The sequence below is a fragment of the Miniopterus natalensis genome, chromosome 13 (genome assembly GCF_054644295.1).
Source record: "Miniopterus natalensis isolate mMinNat1 chromosome 13, mMinNat1.hap1, whole genome shotgun sequence".
Taxonomy (NCBI): Eukaryota; Metazoa; Chordata; class Mammalia; order Chiroptera; family Miniopteridae; genus Miniopterus; species Miniopterus natalensis.
Genome location: NC_142093.1, coordinates 23913115 through 23936930, shown reverse-complemented (window position 1 = coordinate 23936930; position 23816 = coordinate 23913115). Strand labels below are relative to the sequence as shown.

General features: G+C 38.1%; 1 protein-coding gene across 1 annotated transcript in view; it reads right to left on the bottom strand.

Moving 5' to 3' along the window:
* Nucleotides 1-2786: 2786 nt before the first annotated feature.
* Nucleotides 2787-23816, bottom strand: part of SOCS5 (suppressor of cytokine signaling 5) — a 41717-nt gene continuing 20687 nt past the window's right edge. Inside the window, exon 2 of the mRNA XM_087823533.1 lies at nt 2787-7297. Within this exon, the coding sequence (XP_087679659.1) occupies nt 5681-7285 (1605 nt within the window). The 5' untranslated portion in view covers nt 7286-7297 and the 3' untranslated portion in view covers nt 2787-5680. The remainder of the gene's footprint in view (nt 7298-23816) is intronic.

Below are 23816 nucleotides of genomic sequence, written 5' to 3'. Positions count from 1 at the left end.
CGGCACCTCCCGCCCAGCTGCTCTGCCACCTTCTAAGGCGGATTCGGAGGCTTCTCGATGAAACCACCCGACACCAGCTGCCTCCATTTCAGTCACTTTTCCCATTTTCCTTGTTAGGCACCACCAGGTTTCTGCTTAATTACTTTTTGCTGGGTCTAGTTCCGTACATTTGCATCACTGGACGTTTACATATTTGCCCGTCTGCCGGGTTAGTCGGCGAGGGGAGGCTCCCTCCCCCTGAACTCTCGTCTCAGGGAGCCGTGGGGCCTGGGCCTCTGCAGCCTGTTCTAGCCGCCAGTGACCCGCCCGAGGGGACAACCACGGAGCCGGGCCACCCGAGCGTCCTCGGGCCACTCGAGGCCCACGCTCTTCCCGTTTCTCTCCGGTATTACCTATCGATAAACCTCGATCTTTTAGCTGTTAAAAGGCATGGAAAACAGTGGGAGGGAACGAATGCCAATAGCAGTTACCGCCGGAAAATCACAAAACGGGAGTCGGGCCGGGAGGGCCGGGGCTGGTGGTGGCAGGGGGATGATACGGACGGTGTCCATCCTTCTCTTGGGGACTGATTCTTTACACTTTCCAGTGGTCTAAATATTCCGTGATGAACCTGCACGTCTCACATAGAAGTCTGTGCTACAGATACGCCGTAAACCCGACGTGGAACGCATGACAACCACGCTCGACATGGACAAAGCTTTAAAGTCGAGCGCAAGGTTATGTATGATTCTAGTACTTTAACACTTTTTGGAAGGCATGTCTCCTATTAAAAGCAGTTGGTTTAAAAAACCCCCACAACCTAATGATGCAGAATCTTGAATTCACAAAACATCAGTGTTGCCATAATTACCTCCCCCAACAAAATGCTTCATTCCATGCAAATCCCCAGCTGCTGCCATCCTGTCCTATGGTTTTAAATACTATCCATATAGTGGCTCCCCGTATTTTCCTTTCCCCCCTTAACTTTACATTCATATACCCGATTGCCTACTCAGTGTCTCTGTTGGGATAATAGGTAACTCAAAACTCAACATATCCAAGGCAGGATGCAGTCGACACCCTCGTTTGTCCCACTGGTTTTCTGAAACCTCTGCCAATGGCATCACCATCCTTGCTCAGGTCAAAAATTGGCATCTGATTTCTTCTTCACATCTAAATCCTCCCCAAATCCTTTCAGCGTTATGACCAAAAGACATCCGGCATCCGACTTCTCCCCGTGACTACCACCCCAGCCCAGGCTCCCACCTTCTCTCACTTATCCAGAAAGTTCCACTTCAACAGACATGACGTTCTGAGGTGAAAGTAGCCGTGAGAATTGTGCGGCCTTCACTGGTTTCATAATCTCGAGCAAGGTCCAAGTGCCGTGCCCCACAGCCTGCTCCGAGCAAGGTATCCTTGTGGACCGTCAGCTTGGAGTGATCGTGGCAAAGGGGCCCGTGCCTTCCCTTGGCCAGCTCGAGCGGAGCAGGGACTTCCCACGTGCCTGAGTGTGCGTGTAACTTGCTGGGTAGCCGAGGCCGGTGAGGCTGTCAGGATATGTGGTCCTTTCAAGTGTTAAAATAAAGACATGTGTGTAGAAAACAAAACCTGCCCCTTATTTGGTCCCACTGTGGCCTGTTCTCCATCTGCCAGAGGAGCAGAGAGCAGCCGTGCCAGTGCCCTACCTCGGTCCTCCAGCGGTTCCCCAGCACGTCAGAGCAGAGGAAAGCTCCTTACTGCGGACTCAGTCCTCGGGGAGCCCCCCGCTTCCCGCCCAGCCCCCTCCCTGACCCGACTTGGCGGCACTTCCTCTCTGGGCCTACGAGTTCATTCTCGCATTGGGATTGTTTTACTGTTTCTTTCATCAAAATGCTCTTTTCCTTTATCTTGGCCATTCTCTCCTCACCACTCAAGGTCACTATAACTTTGTCCTAGAACCCCATGCAGACCCATCAGCTAAAATGGGAACTGGTACCTGGGTCTTCAATGAACACTTGTTGAATGAATGGCTGAAGAGAGTCCAAATATTCAATCAAGCTTCCGGGCACCGAAACAGTTGTTCCAGCTGACCCGTACTTTGCGATGGCTAACAACCCCCGCCCCCCCCAACCAACCAACCACCTCCCACAAAAATCCCACCCCAAACCTCCTTGGACCATACCACTTAGAAAGTCTATGTTCTGTATCAGCTGTTGCAAAAAATGGGAAACAAAACCTGAGCCTCAGTGATAATGTAGTTTTTGTGCATCCAACCAAACAGTACTGTCCCCTTAGGAAACTCTTTTCACCTTAAGCCAGCCCTCCGTGAACTGGGGCGCAGAGCCGGGGAATGGCATTCTTTCCTAGGAGAGCCCTCACTCAGAGCCTCTTTCCCTCTACCGAAAAGCAATTTTATAGCTGTCTTTGCTACCAAAATAAGTGATTTAAGACCAATCTCAGTAAAACTCATCAAACTACTGTTTCGTGCCAGTGAGCAAAGGAAGCTTGGGATGAAATGGACAGCAGCCAGTCAAAATGTCAACAAAAAGTTCACAAACTTTGAATTTTGTCAAAATGAAGCTCAGAAGTATCGACTTTTATGGCTCAGGCCATTATAAATCTTACATAAACCTTCTAATAGACCTTAAGAAAACAGATCAGTTGTGGGGGTATAATTACTTGGGCTAAATTTTTGTCTAAGAAATATCAATGTAACTATGACTGTTAATAACTATTTAAACCAAGCTGTTCCTTCTTCAAAATTTTTTTACTGTGTTTAGCTAGAAAAGAAAGTATTGATGAATGCATTCTCTTTGTAAGGTGACTGTATTATAAACAAGAGTAATAGCAGCAGGACTAAACTCTAGGTGCAGGCAATCAAATTTGAATGGTACAAGGATAAAAAATACATAAGGAATAAGGCCTCTAAGTGACTTTAAATCAGATGGCAATACTGTCTAAAGCAATAGTAACATCATAAATGTATGTACGCCTACGTACATATAAGCATATACAGAGAGAATGAATGAGTAAGTGAACGTGTGAGTGAAAGAATGAGAATGTATATGAATCAGAGCAATCTGTCTTTGGGTAAATTACTTCACTATGAAGATGTGTCCAAACTTCTAAAGAATTTCCTGGTTTGTATTAAAATACACTTCAAAGAGACCATGTTAACAAATTTAGTTGACAGACTACAATGGGATTCAGAAAAAGACACAATCAATATAGACTTAGATATGATTTCATGCTGGTGATTTTTCTTTTTTAAAATGTAAGCCACTAATTTTTTGAGAAAAAATTTTAAACCAAAAGTTGCATATTAATATTACACACAAACTGAAACATGTGACTTTTAGCACAGTGTATACATGCTTACATAAACTCAAATATTTACACATTTAAAACAATTTCCATTTAACATATAAAGTTCTGAAATACATAAAAGCATTAATACTTTCTATAAAACTACAATTAGAACATCAATTTGCTACAAGCATATAAAACATCAAGTGCTTTCTTGGAGTTTCAAGTTACCTCTTTAAAACAAGATCTTGCTTGCATATATAGTCTGTCTCCAAAAAGCAGTATGAACTTTTTATTTCCAAGAGGTTTATTTTCCAGGTACATGATAAGCTCAAGAAAACGAACCCAACAATTATGCAATACCATTATGTCATAACAACTTAATTGCACATATGCTTTAAAGTAGGTTTGGATGAAGTTCTCAAACACTTTGGTATATGTTCTTCAGGGACTTCTATTAGAAATAACAGGAATTATGAGTCCCTTCAATCCCCATTTTGCTTTAAAATGGACAAATCTTTGGTTAAAGTCTACATTTTGGGCATTTGTTAATTAAAATGGTCCCCAAACCAATCAATGGCGCTGATGTATTAGTTCACAAGACTTCATTTAACCTGTTTCTGGTGCAGTATGATGCTCATTTACTACGACATGTCATTGATAATTTCAATTTTTCACTTATAAGCAGAGAAATCAATAGGGTTAGTCAGTATTTCTCTGTTCATTTTCTGTTATAACCTAAACTATACAGTAATTTGCAGTATCTATAGATACTGTTCCACAGTATATGTGATTATGATTGGAAAGATGTACAGCATTAAATTTAGAGTTAGCTTACTCAGAATAAGTCAATATTAGACTGTACAGTAACTCTGCATTGACTATAGTAGGTTGTCAGGTAAAGCTTATATTAAAACCCCAAAACCATTCCATTTACAAGAGAAATTGTTGCAAATGTATAAAACAGCAGATATACAAGGAGAACACCAAACATACTTTATTAGCACAAAAAAGCAGCCATAACAAGGCACAGCAAGCAGAAACGTACATTAGCAGTCCAAGGGTTAGTGTTGCATACAAATATAGCTTTTCTTTGTTGTAGCCTTGGCAACAGCCATCAGGATATAAAGTAACTTTCTGTAGCAGCAGGTAAGGAAACTAAGGAACACTCACCAGTGGTACAGAGCACATTAACAAAAAGACACAAGAATGAATTTGACTACTTTAGTGCAAAATGTCTAGGACAGAACTGTAAATTCAGTTCAATACTAAGAAGCAAACACTACTTCCAAAATAGCTCACTCAAGTAGTATTGCATACTATTCTAAGTGACAAAAAGGTGCTAAGTAAAGTTATTTACAGATATAATGGTTGTACAGTACCTTTTAAATCTGCAATTTAGGCTTCAGATTTTCCATTAAAAATTAACTGCACTGAAATTCTATAAATTGTACTTAAGCAATTCAGCTATGAGTGTTTACAACAAAGAGATAAATACTGCCATCCAAATGATTACAATTTAACAATAATCTCAACATCAGCAACCACTGTAGTTACTATTTCTGACTTGTTTGGGCCTCTTCTAGTCTCATTTTCTTCATGGTTCACAAACTTGTCACGGGCATAGGAAAAGATCCAACATTAATAAATCAACAAATAGACTGCACATGTCAACTTCAAAATATCACACACAGACTACACTGCAGCAGCTATTCCCAATGTGTTTTAAATTAAAGCATTCATTAAAAAAATAACACCTAAGGCCTTTAAATAAAATTCTCCTACCAACTTTATAAGTCTGAAATTTTAAGAACTACTATTTAGAAAAACTGGTTTACTTAACAGTACCTTTTGCAGAAGAGAAAAGGAGACTGACTATAAACTATGTCAACACTTAAGTGAACTGCACTCTGCCCTTGTGGCCAGAAAATTGCATTTAATTTATTTGTTTAAAAGGAAGGCAGTCTTTATTTTTTGGACTTCCAAAGCTTGATTTATAGTAACTACAAACATCACTACTTTTGGAAGGTTATAGAAAATTTTTTAGAAAAAAACAATAATTTCAAACATTAGTCACACTGTTGAAATAATCGTCCAATATTAACAATTTGTTCTTCAGTAAGAAATAGAATTCTTCATAGCAAATGCCCCAGAATTGCCTCTCTCAATTACTACAGCCATTAAAAACCAAACAGCTAATCGGCAAAATGTTTTTGTGGCATTACTGAACACCTGTAGTTCTATCCTCTGTTGTCTCAATAGACACCGTGTTTTCTGAGTAGGTAACAGCAGATCGCACCTGACAGGTGCTAACACTAAGCTGACACACTGTACTGAAGAAACCTAACACTGACACGTGTGCTTGCTATAGGTGTACTGTCTGACGCACATAAAAGCAGATCTAGCACAGGAGCGTTTACTTTGCCTTGACCGGTTCTCGTTCTAACCAGCGAACCCTCACTTTTTGTTTATAATGATACTCTTTTAGAAAATCCTGTAACATTGACGGCAAAGGGAGCCCATCAATTCCGTCGTACGTGGTGCACCTGCAGATCACTGCACGGCAGATATACTGCAAGCTGAAGGGGAAAGTCCTGTTTAGGGAGATAGTAAGCAACGGTTCAAAGAACATGCAAGAGCTGGGGTCTTTATAATGCTCCAGAAGTCCGGTGACCGTGGAGGAGTGAAACACACACGGGTCGTGCGCGTCGAAACTGAAGTTGTGATTCCACTGCTCGATGCGCGCGTGCAGGGAGCGGTTGTAGCGGCGGAAGCTGACCGAGAAGAGGTAGTCCTCCTGCGCCGAGTCCCGCAGCAGGAACGTGCCCTCGGGCTTCCCCTCCAGGAGCGCCTCGGCCTCGTAGCGGTCCATCACGCCCCAGTAGCAGGGGTTGCCCGTGATCTGAAGCAAGTCGGGCACGAGGCAGTGAATGTAGTCGATCTGCGTGTGCACCTTCCAGGCGCCCTGCCTGCTGACGTGGGCGTGGCTGTCCCCAGACGCCTGGCGCTGCTTCGGCCTCCGCGACTGCAAGCACAGCGTGGTCGCGTCCTCCTCGGAGTCGCAGCCGGCCTGTGGGCCGGCGCTGTCCCCGCTCATCTCGGTCATTCCGGGAGCTAACTTTGGTCCCAGCTTGTATAACGGGTTCACCTGTGCCGTGGCCTCGAAGGTGTGGATCTGCGCGTTGGGCGGGGGGTCCACCCCTTCCTCGATGCTCAGCCGCCGCCTCTCTCTCAGCCGGTCCTCTTCGTCCTCCGTGGAAACCAGGGACGGGTCAAAAGTATCAAAAAACGTCGAGTGTGGGCTCACGGGGGCTGTATGCTGCTTAATCAAATGCCATTTTTGGGCTAAATCCGAGCCCGCAGGAAACGGGCATTTCTCAAGCATCAGCTCGGAAAGGTGTATTTTCCTTTTATTGGAGAAGAGAGGCTTGGCCTGCCGGCTGTAGGTCCGCACGGGGAAGCACAGGCCCACGGTGTCCTGCAGCCTCTGGCGCAGCGAGCGCGCCCCCGCGGCGCGGCCCGGGCCCTCGGCGTCGTGGCCGGAGCTCGCGCCCAGCCGCCGGTCCCTCCGCGGGAGCGCGCCGCGGGCCCTGCCCAGCGTCCTGTCGGCGTCCAGGGAGCTCTGCGCCTTGGTGGAGCAGGAGTGCTTCTTCTTCCCGCCCCACGGGGCGTGCCGAGAGTAGGAGTCTCTCCTGGCGAGCCTGGCGCCCGCGGCGATGCACGAGTCAGTATCCTTTTCGATGCTTATCTCAACAATCTGAGGGATCTCCGTGGCGCAGTTCGGGTTTCTCCTGGAAGGGTTCTTTGCAGGGCTTAACCCCAGTTGTAAGGCAACGCTTTCTCTTAAGGGGCTGCTTTGCTGCTGAGGCGCTGAGTCTCCTATATTGAGGTTTTTCTCTTTCACAGACAAACATCTGTTGGAGTTCATGTCCACATTTTCACCACGGCCTCCTCCCTCATGACTGAAGAGATTCTGACACCTGTATTTGAAGTTATTCCACATTTTCCCCACTTTATCCATTGATTATAAGACCTAGAGATAAACCGGAGAAGGAGAAGGGTAAGTTCAGGTGGTGTGTGCACAAGAAGAGGCAGAGCCCCCCCCCCCCCCCCCCCCGGAGGCTGCAGGGATGCTGGTGACAATCCACCTGCCAGCGCTCGGGCGGCAGACACTGCTGGGTGGCTGTAAGGTCACGGGCCTCTGCGCACTGCGCTCAAGCTGGTCCTCGCCTCCTATTTCCTTTCAGATAAAATAGAACTCAGGGGAAAGGAAATAAACCCTCTCAAACTGTAGTTTCTTCTTCCCATGTATCAATCTAATTTCATTATTATACTGATGGTATCTCTTACTTTGAATAATTTAAGTGCCTGCCTCAAGTATGAAAAGCGAAAATATATTCTGTATTGTTGAAACATAGATGTATTCAACTTCTCAAAAGTTATAAGCAGGACCACATTTGTGTAACACATTAAAATTAGTCCCAAAACCTTTAAGTAGCCATCTTCCCAATTTCACTTACCAACTTCTACTTCACTCATCTGGCAATCTAAAGCTTACAGGTTAATCACTTGTAAAAATTCTGTATCTTCCCTCCCACCCTACAATGTATCAAATTTTATTCATGATTTTGAAGAAGCAGTTTGCCTACAAAGGAAAATAAGAGGAAAGGAAGAGAATATAATATTTAGGTTTCAATGGAAAGGTGTCTTTAAGCTTTCCAATTCTTAATCCTGGAAGAGCTTAGAAAAAATAGAGCAACAGAAAAAATTTATGATACTCTAATAATTAGCAAAATAAAAACCAAAAATATGCAACTTGGCATCTTTATTCTTGCTCCTTAAAAAAAAAAAAAATCCAAAGCAGTTTATGGCACTTGACAAATAAACTATTTTAAGACTACAACACTGACAGACTATAACACTGTCTCATTCAGTAACCTAAAAGTCAAAGTTCGAAGAAATGGAAAAACCTGAACTGGTTGATAAAATTCTAGGTTGGAAATAATTTACCCTTAGAATTTTGAGGGCGTTATGCCACTGTTCTAGTAGCTTCTAGTGTGGCTGTCAGAAAGTCCAACATCATTCCAATTCCCAGTCTTCTTATGTGGCCTATTTTTGTTTCATGAAACACTATAGCTCCTCTTGATCCTTTCCGTGGGCCTTTTTACATTCAGAGCTGGGCCCTCTTGAAATCCTTCCCATTGCCCCGTCCCCCTTTATCCTGAAAGTCCTTTTTATTAGATACTAGACCTCTCTGATTCATCTTTTATTTTTTTTTAAATATACCTTTATTGATTTCAGAGAGAGGAAAGGAGAGGGAGAGAGAGAGAAACATCAATGATGAGAGAGTCATTGATCGAGCCCGCAACCCGGGCATGTACCCTGACCGGGAATCGAACCCCAATCGCCTAGATCCTAGGTCGACGCTCAACCGCTGAGCCACGCCCGGCCGGGCTCATTCATCTTTTGATCATCATATATTTTCTCTTCAATATTGTATTTCTTTTCCTTTTCTATTGCCTGGTAGACTTATTTGGCATCACTTTCCAACACTTCTAGTTCAGTTATAATTTTTTCTATCACAGTTTTAATTTCCAAGACCATTTTCTTGTTCTCTGAATGTTCTTTTTAATAGTATCTTATTCTAAATAACTTCTTAGGTGTAATACATCATTTCACTAAAGATACAAAAATTTTAAATGTTTTCTTCCTTTTTTCTTTTAACATTTTAAATATTTTTATGTTTCTTCTCAGTACCTTTTTCTCCTTAAATGTTTTTTATTTTAGAAGCCTTTCACAAGTGTCTGACGGTTCCTGTCTATCCATCAGCACGAACATGCTAACCAGAAGCTCTGTGTGCTCGGGGTGGAGGTGGGAGAGTGGGGGGAATGTTTGTCAACTGGCTGGCTTTACTACAAGGTGATGAGGCAATAAGTTGGGTTTTAATTAGGGAATCCCCCAAAAGTCAGTATCTGTAAGTCTGTCTGCTGGCTAGCTCATCCCAGAGAGAAATGCTCCCATCTCCTCTCTGGGGTATGCAGGGATGGGAAAAAGTAGGTTAATAATAATAATAGTAACTATTAATACAATAATTAATAAATAAATAATACCATAAGCTGTTTCACGTACTCACAACTGTAAACCTACTTTGCCCACCCCTGTATATGCCTGACTGCCATGTTCTGAGAATAGGTCAAGGGAATTAGGGGCTCTTAACTTCAATATTCAGACTTCTGCTTAAGTCTCTGTTTTTTCAAATTGCTATAAAATATATATTTTAAAAAATATATCTTTATTGATTTCAGAGAGAGGAAAGGAGAGGGAGAGAGACAGAAACATCAATGATGAGACAGTCATTGATCAAGCCCGCAACTGGGCACGTGCCCTGACTGGAAATCGAACCCCGATCGCCTGGATCCTAGGTCGATGCCCAACCGCTGAGCCACGCCCAGCTGGGCATCAAATTGCTATAAAATATTTTAAATGCTTACTTTTAATTTCTATACTTAACTTTTTTTTAAATCCTCACCTGAGAGTATTTTTTCCATTGGTTTTCAGAGTGGAAGGGAGGGAGAGGGAGGGAGGGAGAGGGAGAGGGAGAGGGAGAGAGAGGGAGAGAGGGAGAAACATCGATGTGAGAGAGAGACATCAACTGGTTGCCCCCCACATGTGCTCCGACTGAGGGGATCAAGCCTGCAATGGAGGTACGTGTCTTTGGCCTGAATTGAACCTGGGAACCTTCAGTCTTTGGGCCAATGCTCTAACCACTGAGCCAAACCAGCTAGGGCTTCTATATCTAACTTATCATAGACCAGTAATAAACTGCAGACTGGCACCAATTTATGGCCCATTCTTTGAGTAGCTCTGGTCTACAGCTGTGCTAATACATGTGGTTATTGAGCCCCTGAAGTCTGGCTAGTGCCATCTACTGAAATGATAACAGAGTGGATATAATTGGTTAAATATACCATTAAAATTAATTTCATCTGCTTCTTTTTATTTTGTCAATATGGTTACTAAAAAATTTTAAATTACATATATGGTTCGAATTATATTTCTTTTGGACAGTGCTGATCTAGGGCAGGGGGTCAACAAACTATATAGCCTGAGGACAAAATACAGCCTGTGGCCTATTTCTGTATAGACCCTAAGAATGGTTTTTTTACATTTTTAAAGGGATTAAAAAAATAAAAACCCACAAAGAACACTGACAGAAACCACATGTAGCCTTCGAAGCCTAAAATATTTTCCATCTGGCCCTTTACAGAAAAAGTTTGCTGACCCATGTAAGATTACAAACCATACCATGGTAGACATTAGAACAGCAATACTCAAGAAGTCCAGAGTCTCTCTTCCCCATGTTTACAACATAAATTTTGTAGCTATCTAAAAATATTTCTTTGACAAGCAAATTATACCTGAAAAATGACTGTTTAAGAAAGCAACCAAACTTAAAACCACACAGTTGTTTGTAAGTTGAATAAACAGGTACGATATGCAGAAAACAACTGTACTGGCCAGGTTACAAAAGGCAGTTCCTAATACTGAAACTTTGGTTCTGTTTTATAGAGCATAAAATTTAGGGATTTCTCTATTTCTAATCTTAATACTGCTGATAGACTGCATCGTGACAAAATATTCTAATTTAAAGAAAGACTATTATGTTTCCACACCCTTTGGGGATAGAAAGTGGAATTTTTCTTAATGTGGGAAATGCTATGTGGGCGGCTGTAATACTGGGAATAAAAAAAATTCTAATAATGATTCATAGAAGAGTCCATGTAAGAATCAGGAAAGCATTTCAACTATCTTTTTGTTTTTTAAAAAATATTTTGCCTTGACATTCTCAGGAAAAGTGTGTTTTTTTAAGCTATTGATTTGAGGAGAGAACATCGACTTGTTCCACTTACTTATGCATTCACTGGCTGTTTCTTGTATGTACCTGACTAGGGATCAACCCCGCAACCTCGGCGAACTGAGATGACGCTCTACACACAACTGAGCTACCTGGTCAGGGCCTTCATTTCAACTCTCTTAATATTTACAATGTCAGTTTTGAGGTTCTTTTGTTTGTTTTGTTGTTAAATTTTAGGAAATATGTTTAGCTGAAACCTCAAGACCTAAATTACAACTCTATTACTTTATATAAAAGTTACACATGGTTAAAAAAGTGTTAAATTTAAATTGCACTGATTCTAGAATAAAAGATGTTTATCTATTACAATCTTTCGCATTTCTGCACCTGCACAGCTATCCTTAAAACTTCCTAAACAAATTTCTAAAAACTCATTCCTTCCTCCGAGGATAATCATAATTTAAAACTGGTTTTATAATGCCATTTAAAGTTAAATAGTTTTTGTTGAAAAATGATAGTTAACAGGATAAGCTATAAACCAGAATTATGAAAAATTAGAGGTCAGATTCCTTTACTAGAAAAATTTACAGACATAAAAATATGTATTAAAGACTACAGTCAATGGCCCTCTTAATGCCAAGTTGAATCTATTACAAAATTTCCAGAAAACAAAATAACTGAAATAGTTTCCAAGAGTTCATTTCAATGGGACTTAATCCATACTTTATTGGAAATAAATTAGTTCAGCAAGTTTTAAGACTACATGGCATGCCACAGTGCTTAAGAGGAAGAATCTGACTCGATTCAAATTCCTCCTCTGCTGTTTAGTCTATCTAGACTACTCAGTGATGATAATACCTTTCCAACAGAAAGTCCTTCAGTTTCAGTAACAAAAACTGGGACACATGGATTGCGGAAAGTATTTCTGTGCCAAATTCAAGTTACAAGAGGCAGTTTAGGAGATTCAACCTTTGATTGATATTTTGGTGGTATTTCAATAATTTTTAGAGAAAGATAATATAATGTTAAAATTACTGACCCAGAAATCCAGGGGTGCATGGCTGTCATAACTAATAGTCCCTTCAAAAAGTTGAGCACTATTTGGGTTTTTAAAAAATATATTTAATCATTATCTTACACACTTTACTGTTACGATCCAACTGGATACCTATTTGTCTTTTATACTGCTATTCAATACTATATTCAACTATACAAAATGTTTTGTGGGTAATAAATGTTCATATAATTCAACCTCAGAGTTGTACTACTAGAATACACATACAGGAGACCAATGATTTTCAACTGGTGTGCCACAAGGATTTTTAAAACATACAATACCTGACTAGTCAGGGGCACTGTCCTCTTTTCCCTCAGACTGTTAAATAAAAAATGACAACAGCCAAGATAACAATAGCCATCTAGTGTGAACCAAAATTATATCTATTTTCTTTGTCAGATCGGCAAAAATTATATTTTATGCCACAGAATTTTAGTGATTAGTTTATGTGTGTCATGAGATGAAAAAGGCTGAAAATCACTGCAGTAGACCATGTACATGTACATGTCCTCAAAACATGTGGAGCACACTGATCCAGTAACCCAGGTACTCCTGTTCCCGCTGGTTGTTTTCACTGAGTTAGTTACATTAGCCTGCAAACCTGCTCATGGTGCCTGTACTGATTATTGTAATTATGTGATTTAACTAAGTGTTCACTTAACTAATGAAATGTGGGACAGTGGGGAAGACTAAGTTGAATGACTACGAAATAATAATAGTAAGATACTTATGCTGTTCAATTAGGTATAGGAAAAAACAGTAAAAATAAATTAGGAAAAATATTGCAAAGACCTATAAGGATTCTAAACCCAGAATGCATCAGAAGGGTCTAACTTCTTGTTCTATTTAAAAAACTCAAACTGGGCCCGGCATGGCATGGCTCAGTGGTTGAGCATCAATCTTGGATCCAGGAGATCACGGTTTGGTTCCCGGTCAGGGCACATGCCCGGGTTGCTGGCTTGATCCCCATTCGGGGGCGTGCAGGAGGCAGCTGATCAATGACTCTCACATCATTGATGTTTCAACTCTCTCTCCCCCTCTCCCTTCTCTCTCAAATCAATAAAGATATATTTAAAAAAAATTAAAATTAAAAACTCAAACTGAAAATCTTAGATCATACATTATGGGTATGGATGGAATTGCAACAAGTGAACCTACTCTCAGAGAAAAGACTTTGGCCCCTGAATCAAAGGACTGACAAATGAACATGCAGTCTTATTCTTAGAGTAAAATATGTATCCTCTTTATGATTTCTTGCTTTATTAGACTTTGTAGACTGCACTGGTCCTCATTAAATCAGGTAACAGGTCTTCCTCAATAACCATTGATTTAAAGTTTATAGTGGTGCCAGGGGGGAGTAGTACGGAGTCCTAATGATAACAGGGAGGAATGATCTAGTTTAAGGGGCAGTAAGCAAGAACAAGACTTCTCTCTGAAAAATTTGTCCAGAAGGATAATTAAGAATGAATTATGGTCAGTGAAATTCAAATGTCATATAATTTCCACTTGTCACAAAATATTCTTCTCCTGATTTTTCCCGCCAACCATTTAAAAATGTAAATCCATCCTTAGCTCTGGGGTTGTATAAAAACAAGTAGTAGTCCAGATGTGGCCTCTGGGCCATAGTTTGCCAACTTCTGATAAAGTACATTATAAGGCCTTTGATATTACATTTACTAAAACTAATGTTCATTCCTGGAAAAAATTTGGGGAAACAAAACCAAATAAAAGTCTAACTCTCACCTAAAATCCCACCACCCAGAGTTAACCACTGTTACTATTTTGGTGAACATCTTTCCATATGTTCTCTTTTATGCAAAAAGCTGTATGTAATCTTTTATAATTAAAAAATTTTCATGTCTGTGACTATATCCCTTTTCATTTCTTGAACAGTATTTTTTCTTTTTCCTTTTTTTTTTAGTTACCTATGTCAGAGATGGCATAAGACTAGTAAAAGGAAAAACCTCTGACAGCTGTATCTTTTAAATTGATAAATGCAAGAGTATTTGAAGTAAACAATAAAACAAACCTTGTAAAGCTGAAAAGAGAATAATAATGATAATGATGGCTGTGATGATGATTTACATTATTGAATGCTAACCATATGCCAGGCACTGATGTAAAGCAGCGAGTACAAACTATGAGTCACCCTATGAGTAAAAACTGTCTCAACTTTATAGATGTAGCAACTGATACAACTGAAAGATTAATAAAAACCTGGACTTACGTTTCTTTCATTATTATTAACCTATTTGGGTTTTCTACCTCTTCTTGAATCAGTTTTGGAACTGTATATTAACAACTCTAACTCCGAGTAGAATCATTAACAAGCTCTTTAAAACCTCAAGGAACACACCATTTCTATATATTTTCAACAATGGCAGAGCAAAAAAAATTGATAAAATATATTAAAATTTGAAAAGGTAGCACATGCACACTCAAAAGAACATTCTTGGCCTGTTCCATTTTATTATAATGTGTGAAATAAAACTTTGACCAAGAGTCCAGAGTAAAGGCCATATTCACATTTCCTTCACATTTCTGAGCCTAACTTTGTCTCTTGGTAAAATAAAGATAAGAATACTACCTCAAGGGTTGGATAAGAGGAATAAAAACTGTATCTATAAAGCCTTTTGTTCATAGGAGACACTCAGGACAGTGGCTTTAAAAATGTTATCAGTAATATCTAGCATAAAGCTTTAGCTTTCTTTCCCTTAAAAAGAATTCTCCCTTTCATTTCTTGTGGGTCATGCCCCAAATGCCAATATAGTCCTACGTACAATATCTGCCAGACTATAAGTTCTATTAACCATTTAAATGTCTACGTTATTTCCTAGGAAACACTATGGGGACTTCAATGTTCCTTAGCAGCTGAAGCTACAGCTCATCTACAGCCTAAACAAAGCATAGCTAATCTGTCTAGTGCTGGGAAAGGTCCAGGAACACAGTTCTCATTCTTTTTTTTCTTTGCTTCAAAATTCCGTTTTAGTCTATAAAAACATTGCCACAATTTAAATTTTACTATATAGATATTGCACACTAGTGAAACATAAAGTCCTAGTAAGTTATGCTTCATTTTCTGTGGAGAAAGTATCTTATGTAATACACTAACAAATATACCATTCATTGAAATGTTTCTTATCTGGCCAGCACTACCGGCAGACTGAACGGAACACAAGGGACATGTGCTTTAGCTTCTGAGGGCCCGAAAATCAAATTCAAGCACTCCTACCTGTGTGAAATCTAAATCTCAGCCTTTCTATCTAAAAATAGGAAAAATTACCCCTCTTTTACAAGGGCTTTTAAGAGGATAACATGACATTTGGTAATAATAGCTGAGTATATAATAGGGGCTCAAAAATGGTAGCTTCTGTTATACAACCAATTCAAGGTAGGAGAAGCTACATGTTGGTGTTAGTAGCAAAAAACAAAGCTGTTTTATGTCTAGGAAGAGATTATTGGTGAGTTAGTTCTGCCTTTATCCCCCACCTCAAGGGAGACTACTTCAGTTAGGCAAATAAAGCAACCTTACCAAGCACTGCGACTGCACGTGATTAGTACTGTAGGCACTGCCTCGAGGATCACACTTCCTACGGCACAGTGCTTCAAACATGCCCCCAAATCTCTCTAAACAAGCAAACAAAAACTAACAAAGCAAAACAGCTCTCAGTTGAGGAATTTAGTGAATCAAGATACTACACTGGCTAGCCTTAATCCAGAAAAGAATCTCTAATTTGGGGAAATTCTTAACAATGAGCTTATTGTGATCCTGCTAATAATTTATAAAGAATATTCAGTTACCAATGGTAAGTGAGCGGTTATAATCTGGGTCATTTCCTTCTCTAGGAAGTATAACCATTTTATAACCCCAGCAGTTTCATATCATAAGAAATACAAAGACTCTATGTACTAAAATGAAATACTTTTTAAAATAATAATACTTTCCTTTAACTTTTTATCTAAAACTACTTAGAATACATTTATCACCCTTTTACAAGCTAAAGGATACTACTCTCTTCTAAGTCAAATTTTAGGTTTGAAAAAAACTAAGGTTCTCTAAATAATTTGTCAGTTTGTAGTGAATCCAAGAAAGAAGGAAATCAGGACAACTTCTCTCTTTTTGATCTAGGTTTTCTACCAGTATAAGAAAAAAGAAAATTAAACATTTCAAAATTAGTCTATTCTTCAGAAAGATATTTGGGAGGGGTACTAGGAGAAGTAAAGGCAAATAAGTATAACCTTTTAACCATTTAAGAAAACTAATGCCAAGAGAAGCATTTTGACTAAAATTAAAGACTAGGAACTCCAAGTAATACACACCAGTTTTCTATTATATATTACCATATAACACATTTTTAAAAATATATATTTTTATAGATTTCAGAGAGAGGAAGGGAGAGGGACAGAGAGAAACATCAATGATGAGAGTCATTGATTGGCTGCCTCCTGCACGCCCCCTGCTGGGGCTCAAGTGGGTAACACAGGCATGTGCCCTGACAGGGAATTGAACCTCGATCTCCTGGATCACAGGTTGATGCTCAACCTTTGAGCCAACCCGGCCGGGCTATATTTTTTAAAAATTTAAAAAGTGAAAAAAACCCGCTTCAGCTTGTTAACATAACTGAAATAAAATCTCACCTATCAATAGCTGAGAAATAAGTGAGCTAAAAAGGTGATAAAATTTATTCATTTTAACACTTACTGACACCACATGTGGAGGATATTATAATATCATTCAAGTTCTCAGATAACACTTGAAGCCCTTGCTCTGTGTATATTTACTCTCAACTGACCCATAGTTTAAGCAAACTTTATTCTCTGGACAAGTGCATAGCAGCTTAGAAACTGCAAATTAGAAAAGGGGGGTGGGGTTAGAGAGAAAAGGAGTACTTAGAGCAAGTACACTGACCAAAACAAGAGATCAAAAAACCTGAGAAATCTTCATGACCTGGGGTCACAAGCTACATGGATATATGCTGTAAGACACAGAACAGGAAACAAATAGAGGTATATAAAACAGATTTAAAAGATAAGAGATCATATAAACAATTTCATGACAATAAATGCAAAAAATTTCAAAAAAAGGCTATTTAGAAAAATATAAATTTCCAAAATTGACTCAAGAAAAAACTGAAAATCAATAGCCCATTACTCTGAAAGATTCTGAATCAGTAATTTCAAATCCCTGTATAAGAAAGCAGCAATCAATTAGTCTAACTATGATTTCTTATCATTGGTGGCCAAAGCAAGAGGTTAGGATCACAAGAAGCAACAGGTAGCACAATAAGGCAAGAAAAAGAAATGCATACTAATTAGAAAGGAAGAAATAAACTTTCCATTGTCAGATGACATGATTGTCAACATAGAAAACTCTAAGGAATCTTAATAAAAAATTAAAAAAGTAAAGAAAATCCTAGAACAAATCAGTAAGTTCATCAGAGTCACAGGATAAGATCAATACAAAAATCAAATCATATCTATATGGAATCAAAAGTGGAAACTGCTATTAAAAAAGATTCAACGAAGAACATGACCTTAAAGGGCATGGAAACAGACTGATAGGATATTTCTTTAAAATAATTCCTTTAGCAAAAGTCCTAACTTCTGTATGCTCCAGAAGGATGCAATTCAGATGGGGGTATGAACTGTAAGAACGTGGTCCACAGTCCACTCCATAGCCATATCAGGTCCAGCCCTCCTCTGCATTTTCACTGCCTTTCTCCCAGGTTCAGCCTTCATCATCACGTGCATGTACATATTAGTTGCAACAGCTGCCTCAAAAGTCCACCTTCCTCCTCTCTCTTTCCCCCCTAGAACATCTTCTATAATACTGATGCCAGCATTTCAAGCAGCAAAGAAAGTCAAGAGACTGACTACTTCCTCCACTTTAAGAGCTTGGCACAAAAGGAGCAACAAAAACAACCACTCTCAGTACTATAATTTAGGAATATAGATAACATAGCTGAAATTATGTCACCTAGAGAAAAAAGGTAACCAAATGGTTGTTTTTATGTATTTAAAGAGCCTTTCTCTAAAAAGGAGAATTCTGACTGGTGACTCTTCAATCCTTCTGAAGACATAACAAAAAACTCTTAGAAAAAAAGTAATATTTTAAATAGTTAAAAATGTAAATAAACAACCATAAGAGATTTGTGGAGTCTTTCATGGGAGATGTTAAAGAAGATAAGCAACCCTCTGTCTCTAGCCAGCCCAGATAGTCCTTCCTCTACAAGCAACTGAATTAGCTAACCTCAAAGATTTGTGATTTTTAAAACATTAAAATAAAAAAAATAATAAACACAGTATTTATTTTACAAATAGACTCAAGTTATTTAAAGGTCTAGCAGTAGCACAGCAGTTACAACTCTGATTCCTAACCATACTACTGTTTAATTAAACTAAAGTATTATTGTAAGGTCCAACACATTGATCTAAATAGTCTTATATTTTATAGTCTGTAGCTAGTCATGTTTCAGTCAGGTGCTAACTTAATGTTCAACCTAAACACTACAAGTTTAGTGCCAGCTGCAGAAATACTAATAAAAGCAATACTGTTCTGTCAACACAAACTTTCGCCTTCCTGTCTCCCCCTAAAAAACCTTCCTACACAGTTTAAGGTATAGTTACTTCCTATAATCACGGCTTTAAAATGAGAATTCTTTTAAAGGTAAAGAAAAGTAAGTTTAAATAGTTTCAAAAATGAATTGAGCAGTTTAAAGTACAGTTAATTCTCAATATTATTCTTTGATAATAAGGAAGCAGTGCTTCATGAAAACTCAAAAAATTCTCATTTTGTCAGATTTGCTACTTACTTAAGCAGTTCACATTACAATTGTTTTAAATGTAGCAGGTGAAAATAGCCTATTACTTGCCGGTGGTCCTGGAAACCCACTAATACGAGATAATTCTCCACCTTGTCAACTAACAATGGCCTCTATTTTTCATAAAACATCTAACTGTCCAGTTAAATACTTGCATCTAATGTGGATGAACTTTCCACAATTACTATTTTGAATAAGAAATCATAAACACATATAAATCAAAATCTGATTTAAAAAAAATCTCAATTATCATGTTGAAGGCGAGTTTAAGGAATAGCTAACCATCCACAAAGACCTTCTATGCTCCATCTCTTATCAAATTACTCCATCAGAAAGATACATATGTGGTGTGTATTATTATGACTCCCTACAGATATGCTTTACCAGAATTACATCTTAATATTATGCCCTTAACTTTTATTGAGTTTATAAAATAAATGGCCTGTATCATTCCATGTTCCATTAAAAACATCATTCCTCATATAAAGACTCACATAAAAAAATTCCCATTTGACGTTACCGCCAAGATTTCTCTCTTAAAAAACTGACATACTTCCTTTAAGCAGACAGTGAGAAACGTAACTCATCGTGTTCCTCTTTTTTTTCTTTTGCTATTACCAACAGGAAATCCAAATGGAGGGCCTTAGTTTATAAATTTCAGAAAGACTGGGAGATACCCCTTATATAATTCTGATCAATTATCATTATACTAAATGTCCAAGTATGGGTTTATTGTTAGTCATCTTTTAAAATTCTTCTTCTCTTTGGAAGTAGAAGGAAATAAAAATAAAGTTAACAAATTTTCTAAAACTTGAAAACTCTATAATTCTGGGTCTAAAATCAATCTCAAATGTTTCTATAGAGAAATGGGTGAGAATTTCAATGGACTGTGAATCAGATAAAACCACCGTAAAAAAGCCATTAGTTATAAGAAACCATATGACCTCTCAAAGAAAAGAAGGGAAAGCCTATTTAAGCAAAATGCTGAAGAAGGGAACCAAAGGGAAATCAAAATACTTACATGACATAAAATTTTTAACTTTTCTGCACGTCAAAAAATATGCCATAAACACAATTAAAGGGCAATTGATAAGCTGGATAAAACATGTTCAATATATGACAAAGTGTTAATATATTTATAAGAGAAAGATAAAATGCAACACAATAACAGAAAACAGAAAGGGATATGCCCAGAAAAGTTACAAAATCAGATATATATTTAGTCAGTAAATATATGAAAAAAGGTCATTCCTGGAATTTATGAAAGATATACAGATTAAAATGTGATATAAGATTTTTCACTTACCAACTTGGCAATGTTTGTTTTTTCTTTAACATTCTAAAGGTAATAGCTAAGCACAGGTACTGGAAAACTAGCATTTCTGTATATTAATGTGAGAATATAAATTCATGTGGCATTTCAAGAAGGAAATTTTATATCATGTATCAGAGCTTTAAAAAGATATACACCTTTTGACCCAAGAATTCACAATTAGAAATTTATTTCAAAAATAGTCATTTAATGACACAAAGATTTATATACAAGAGATATTCATCATAGCATTAGTTATATTAGCAAAAAATTGACAATAGCTGTATTGTTCAGTTAATAAAGGATTGGCTAAATAAATTGTGGTACTTTTTATATGCCGAAATACTAGAGAGACATTAAAAACCATGTTTCTGGAAGCATTTAATTTTCTGGGCTGTTCATGATATTAAATGAATATGGTTTAAAACAGTATGTGTAATTGACCTCCACACACATACACATACGAACATATACTTGCATAAAAAGATTATGGGTAGGAAATACCACTGTGGTTATCTTGGGTGGTTTCTGATTACCGTAATTTCATTTTTTTCTTTTCTGTATTTTTCAAAACATTACATTCAAATGAATTTATTTCCTAGTTGGAAAAAAATGCTATGTAAAAAGAAAGATCTTTAAAAAGATCAATCTATTTTCATATTATAAACCCAAAATTATGTGTAAAATGCAGAATAAATAAATAATGAAGTATTTAAAAAGACTTTTTAAGGAAAGCGAGAAGAACAGTGAGAAAGGAAAAGACACACAAAAAATGGGGGGTTTAGAGGGGCAGATGAACACAATCAATGGAGAAAGTTAAAACAAATACAGAGATCTCTACTAAAGCCAGTCTAATTTTCTCAAACAGTATTAAGTAACACTGTTTTGGGAAGTAAGAAATATCCTTTCCAAAAGAGTACCAATAGTAAGAAATGTGCATTCTCTTGCACATGGAGATACAGTTTATAGGATAATCAACAGAAATAGATTGTGTGATGCCATATGACTTTAACACTTCTACTACAGCTGAGCTTAGATTAGTTGTCAAATGTAATAAAAAGGGAAGGGAAAAAGTAGTGGCAAGAATGGTGGGCATTCTATTGTTATAAAAATGTTTTCTACTTGTTAATCAAAAAGTAGCACTCTGATATGAATCCAACTCTTATATGTCCGTCTCTTATGAATTCAACTCTTTCCTTATCTATCAGTTTCTTCTCGTTGCTGGGTACTGACACTCAGGTGGGAAAGTGTAGGTGTGTGTGGTGGGGGAGAAATTCATTTATAGTATGAATTTGATGGGAAATAAGAATTCTCACTGAAATCCAAGAACAAAATCAGTAACACAAGTGGGCTTAGGCCTCAAGGATACTGGAACTGAGAGCCTGGTCAGGTCCTACAGTTGCCCCAGGGGACCAAGCAGCAGGCGTCGGTGGATCCTCATTCTAGGGCTCCTGCCATTATTGTGACTCAGCCACTTGGTATCTGATTTGCCTCCAGGCATCAGTTGGTCTCTCCACTCCTACACTCTATTTTTCTACTTCACAGCTGCCACTTTGTCATACCTTTGGCTAATTCTCAGTTCTCACAGGTCTCTCCTATCTTTCTCTTAACTTTTCAAGTTCTGCTTCCTTCCACTGCTTAACTGCCAAATCTGTTTCTTTTTGTGAGTTTTGTGATCCACATCATCATGTGTACCCTTTCAGTAGCCACCACTCCCCCTTCCTTGTCAATCCTGAATACATCCAGACAGAAAATTAAAAGAGCTATATTTCCTGAGATCTGTGAGAACCTTATTGGTTCAGTTGTTCCCATTTGGACAAAACTTGTGCTAGTGCACCTGGTTGGCCAGTGGTTGACCTATGACTGTCATCTTTGTTGTGGGTACCCACACCATTCCAACCACCTACGGCCAAGTAATGGAAGGTCATTCATAACGCAGAGCACAGCTGCCTTGCTTTACTCCCTCAGCAAATGTTCCCCTTAGACCTGACTGTGGGAAATCAGGAGCTGAAATTACTCTGTAATATGTAAGGGGAAAGAATGAAAAATTATATTGCATTAAATTAGGAATTACTCTATTCATCAAAAACAGAGGGCAGGGAACAAAATTCTCAACACACAAAATTAATTATGAGACTCAAAGACTAATATCCAGGAAATATAAAGTACACCTAAAAATCAGTAAGAAAAGAGGAGATAACCAAGTAGAAAAATGGGTAAAATACTTTAATGGGCATGTCACAAGGAGAAATCCAAATATAAAAAGAGACTCAGCTTCCTTTATAAAACCAAAAGAGACACCATTCTCTTGCCCCAAATATTTGTCAATACCAAGTGATGGCGAGAATGTGAAAGAAAAGGAAAGTTCATACTCTGTTGGGTGAGAATAAACTGGTATAACCACTTTTATGATCTAGCAATCCCACTCCTAAGTACAGACCTTGAGGTACTGGTGCCTTGCACACCAAGAAAACTATACAAGGATGGTCATAGCTGAGTCTTTCAATATTATGAAACAGAGCAGAATACACATATTATGGTATATTCCTATAGAAGGACAGTATGTGTACAATGGATTAGAGAAATAAAAATGTTATCACACACTACATGAACGAATGGCACAAAAATAAGTCAAGACACAAAAGACTATATTGACATATATACATATGTCTGTATAAAAGAGGCAAAAGTATAGGGATGTATACATAATGATAAACTTTAGAGAGGAGGAAAATGTAAGAATATGGTTACTCCTGGGGAATGAATAGGGTAGAGACATGTGGGGTTTGATTGGGAAGGGCACTGAGCATGCTTATGGTATACTGGCGATGTTCTATTTCTTAATCTGAGTGGTGAATATGCCTTATAATTACCCATTAAACTGTACTTTTATATTTTACACACTGTATGTTAGATTTCATCATAAAAAGGGGAAATAAAGAATAAAAAAAAGTATACACATGAGAGACAACAAAGGAAGCAAAAAGCAGTATTTGCTGTAGGTATTAGCAAAGTGCTACTTAACCTTCAGGTATCTTCAGTGAAACCCAGGTAATAAACAGTCCATCACTATACTAGCCTATTATATCTTTTATTATATTGCCTTTATCATTACTGTAACATATTATATCTGAACACAATTTCTAATCTAATTATAAGAGAAATACTCCTTTGCCAAGTTTTTTTCTACTTGACTCCATATGGTTGCTATATACACAAAGAGCCATTCTGAGAGAGAAAGCCATAAACATTTGGCACAGCAAATCCAACTAAATGTTCCACTAAATATAACCCATAAAACATTCAATTACATAGTGGTAGATTTACTTTAAATGTTATGAAGTTAAACTACATATTAAGTAGTTAATTCAATAACTTAACTTACATTATTTAAGAATATAATTTTCCTTCATAGGACATTTTTCTGCCACAATTTCTATTTGAAGATTTTTTTTTTATGAAAGAATCTAAGTTTTTGCCCCTGTTCTGCATCTTACTAGCCATGCA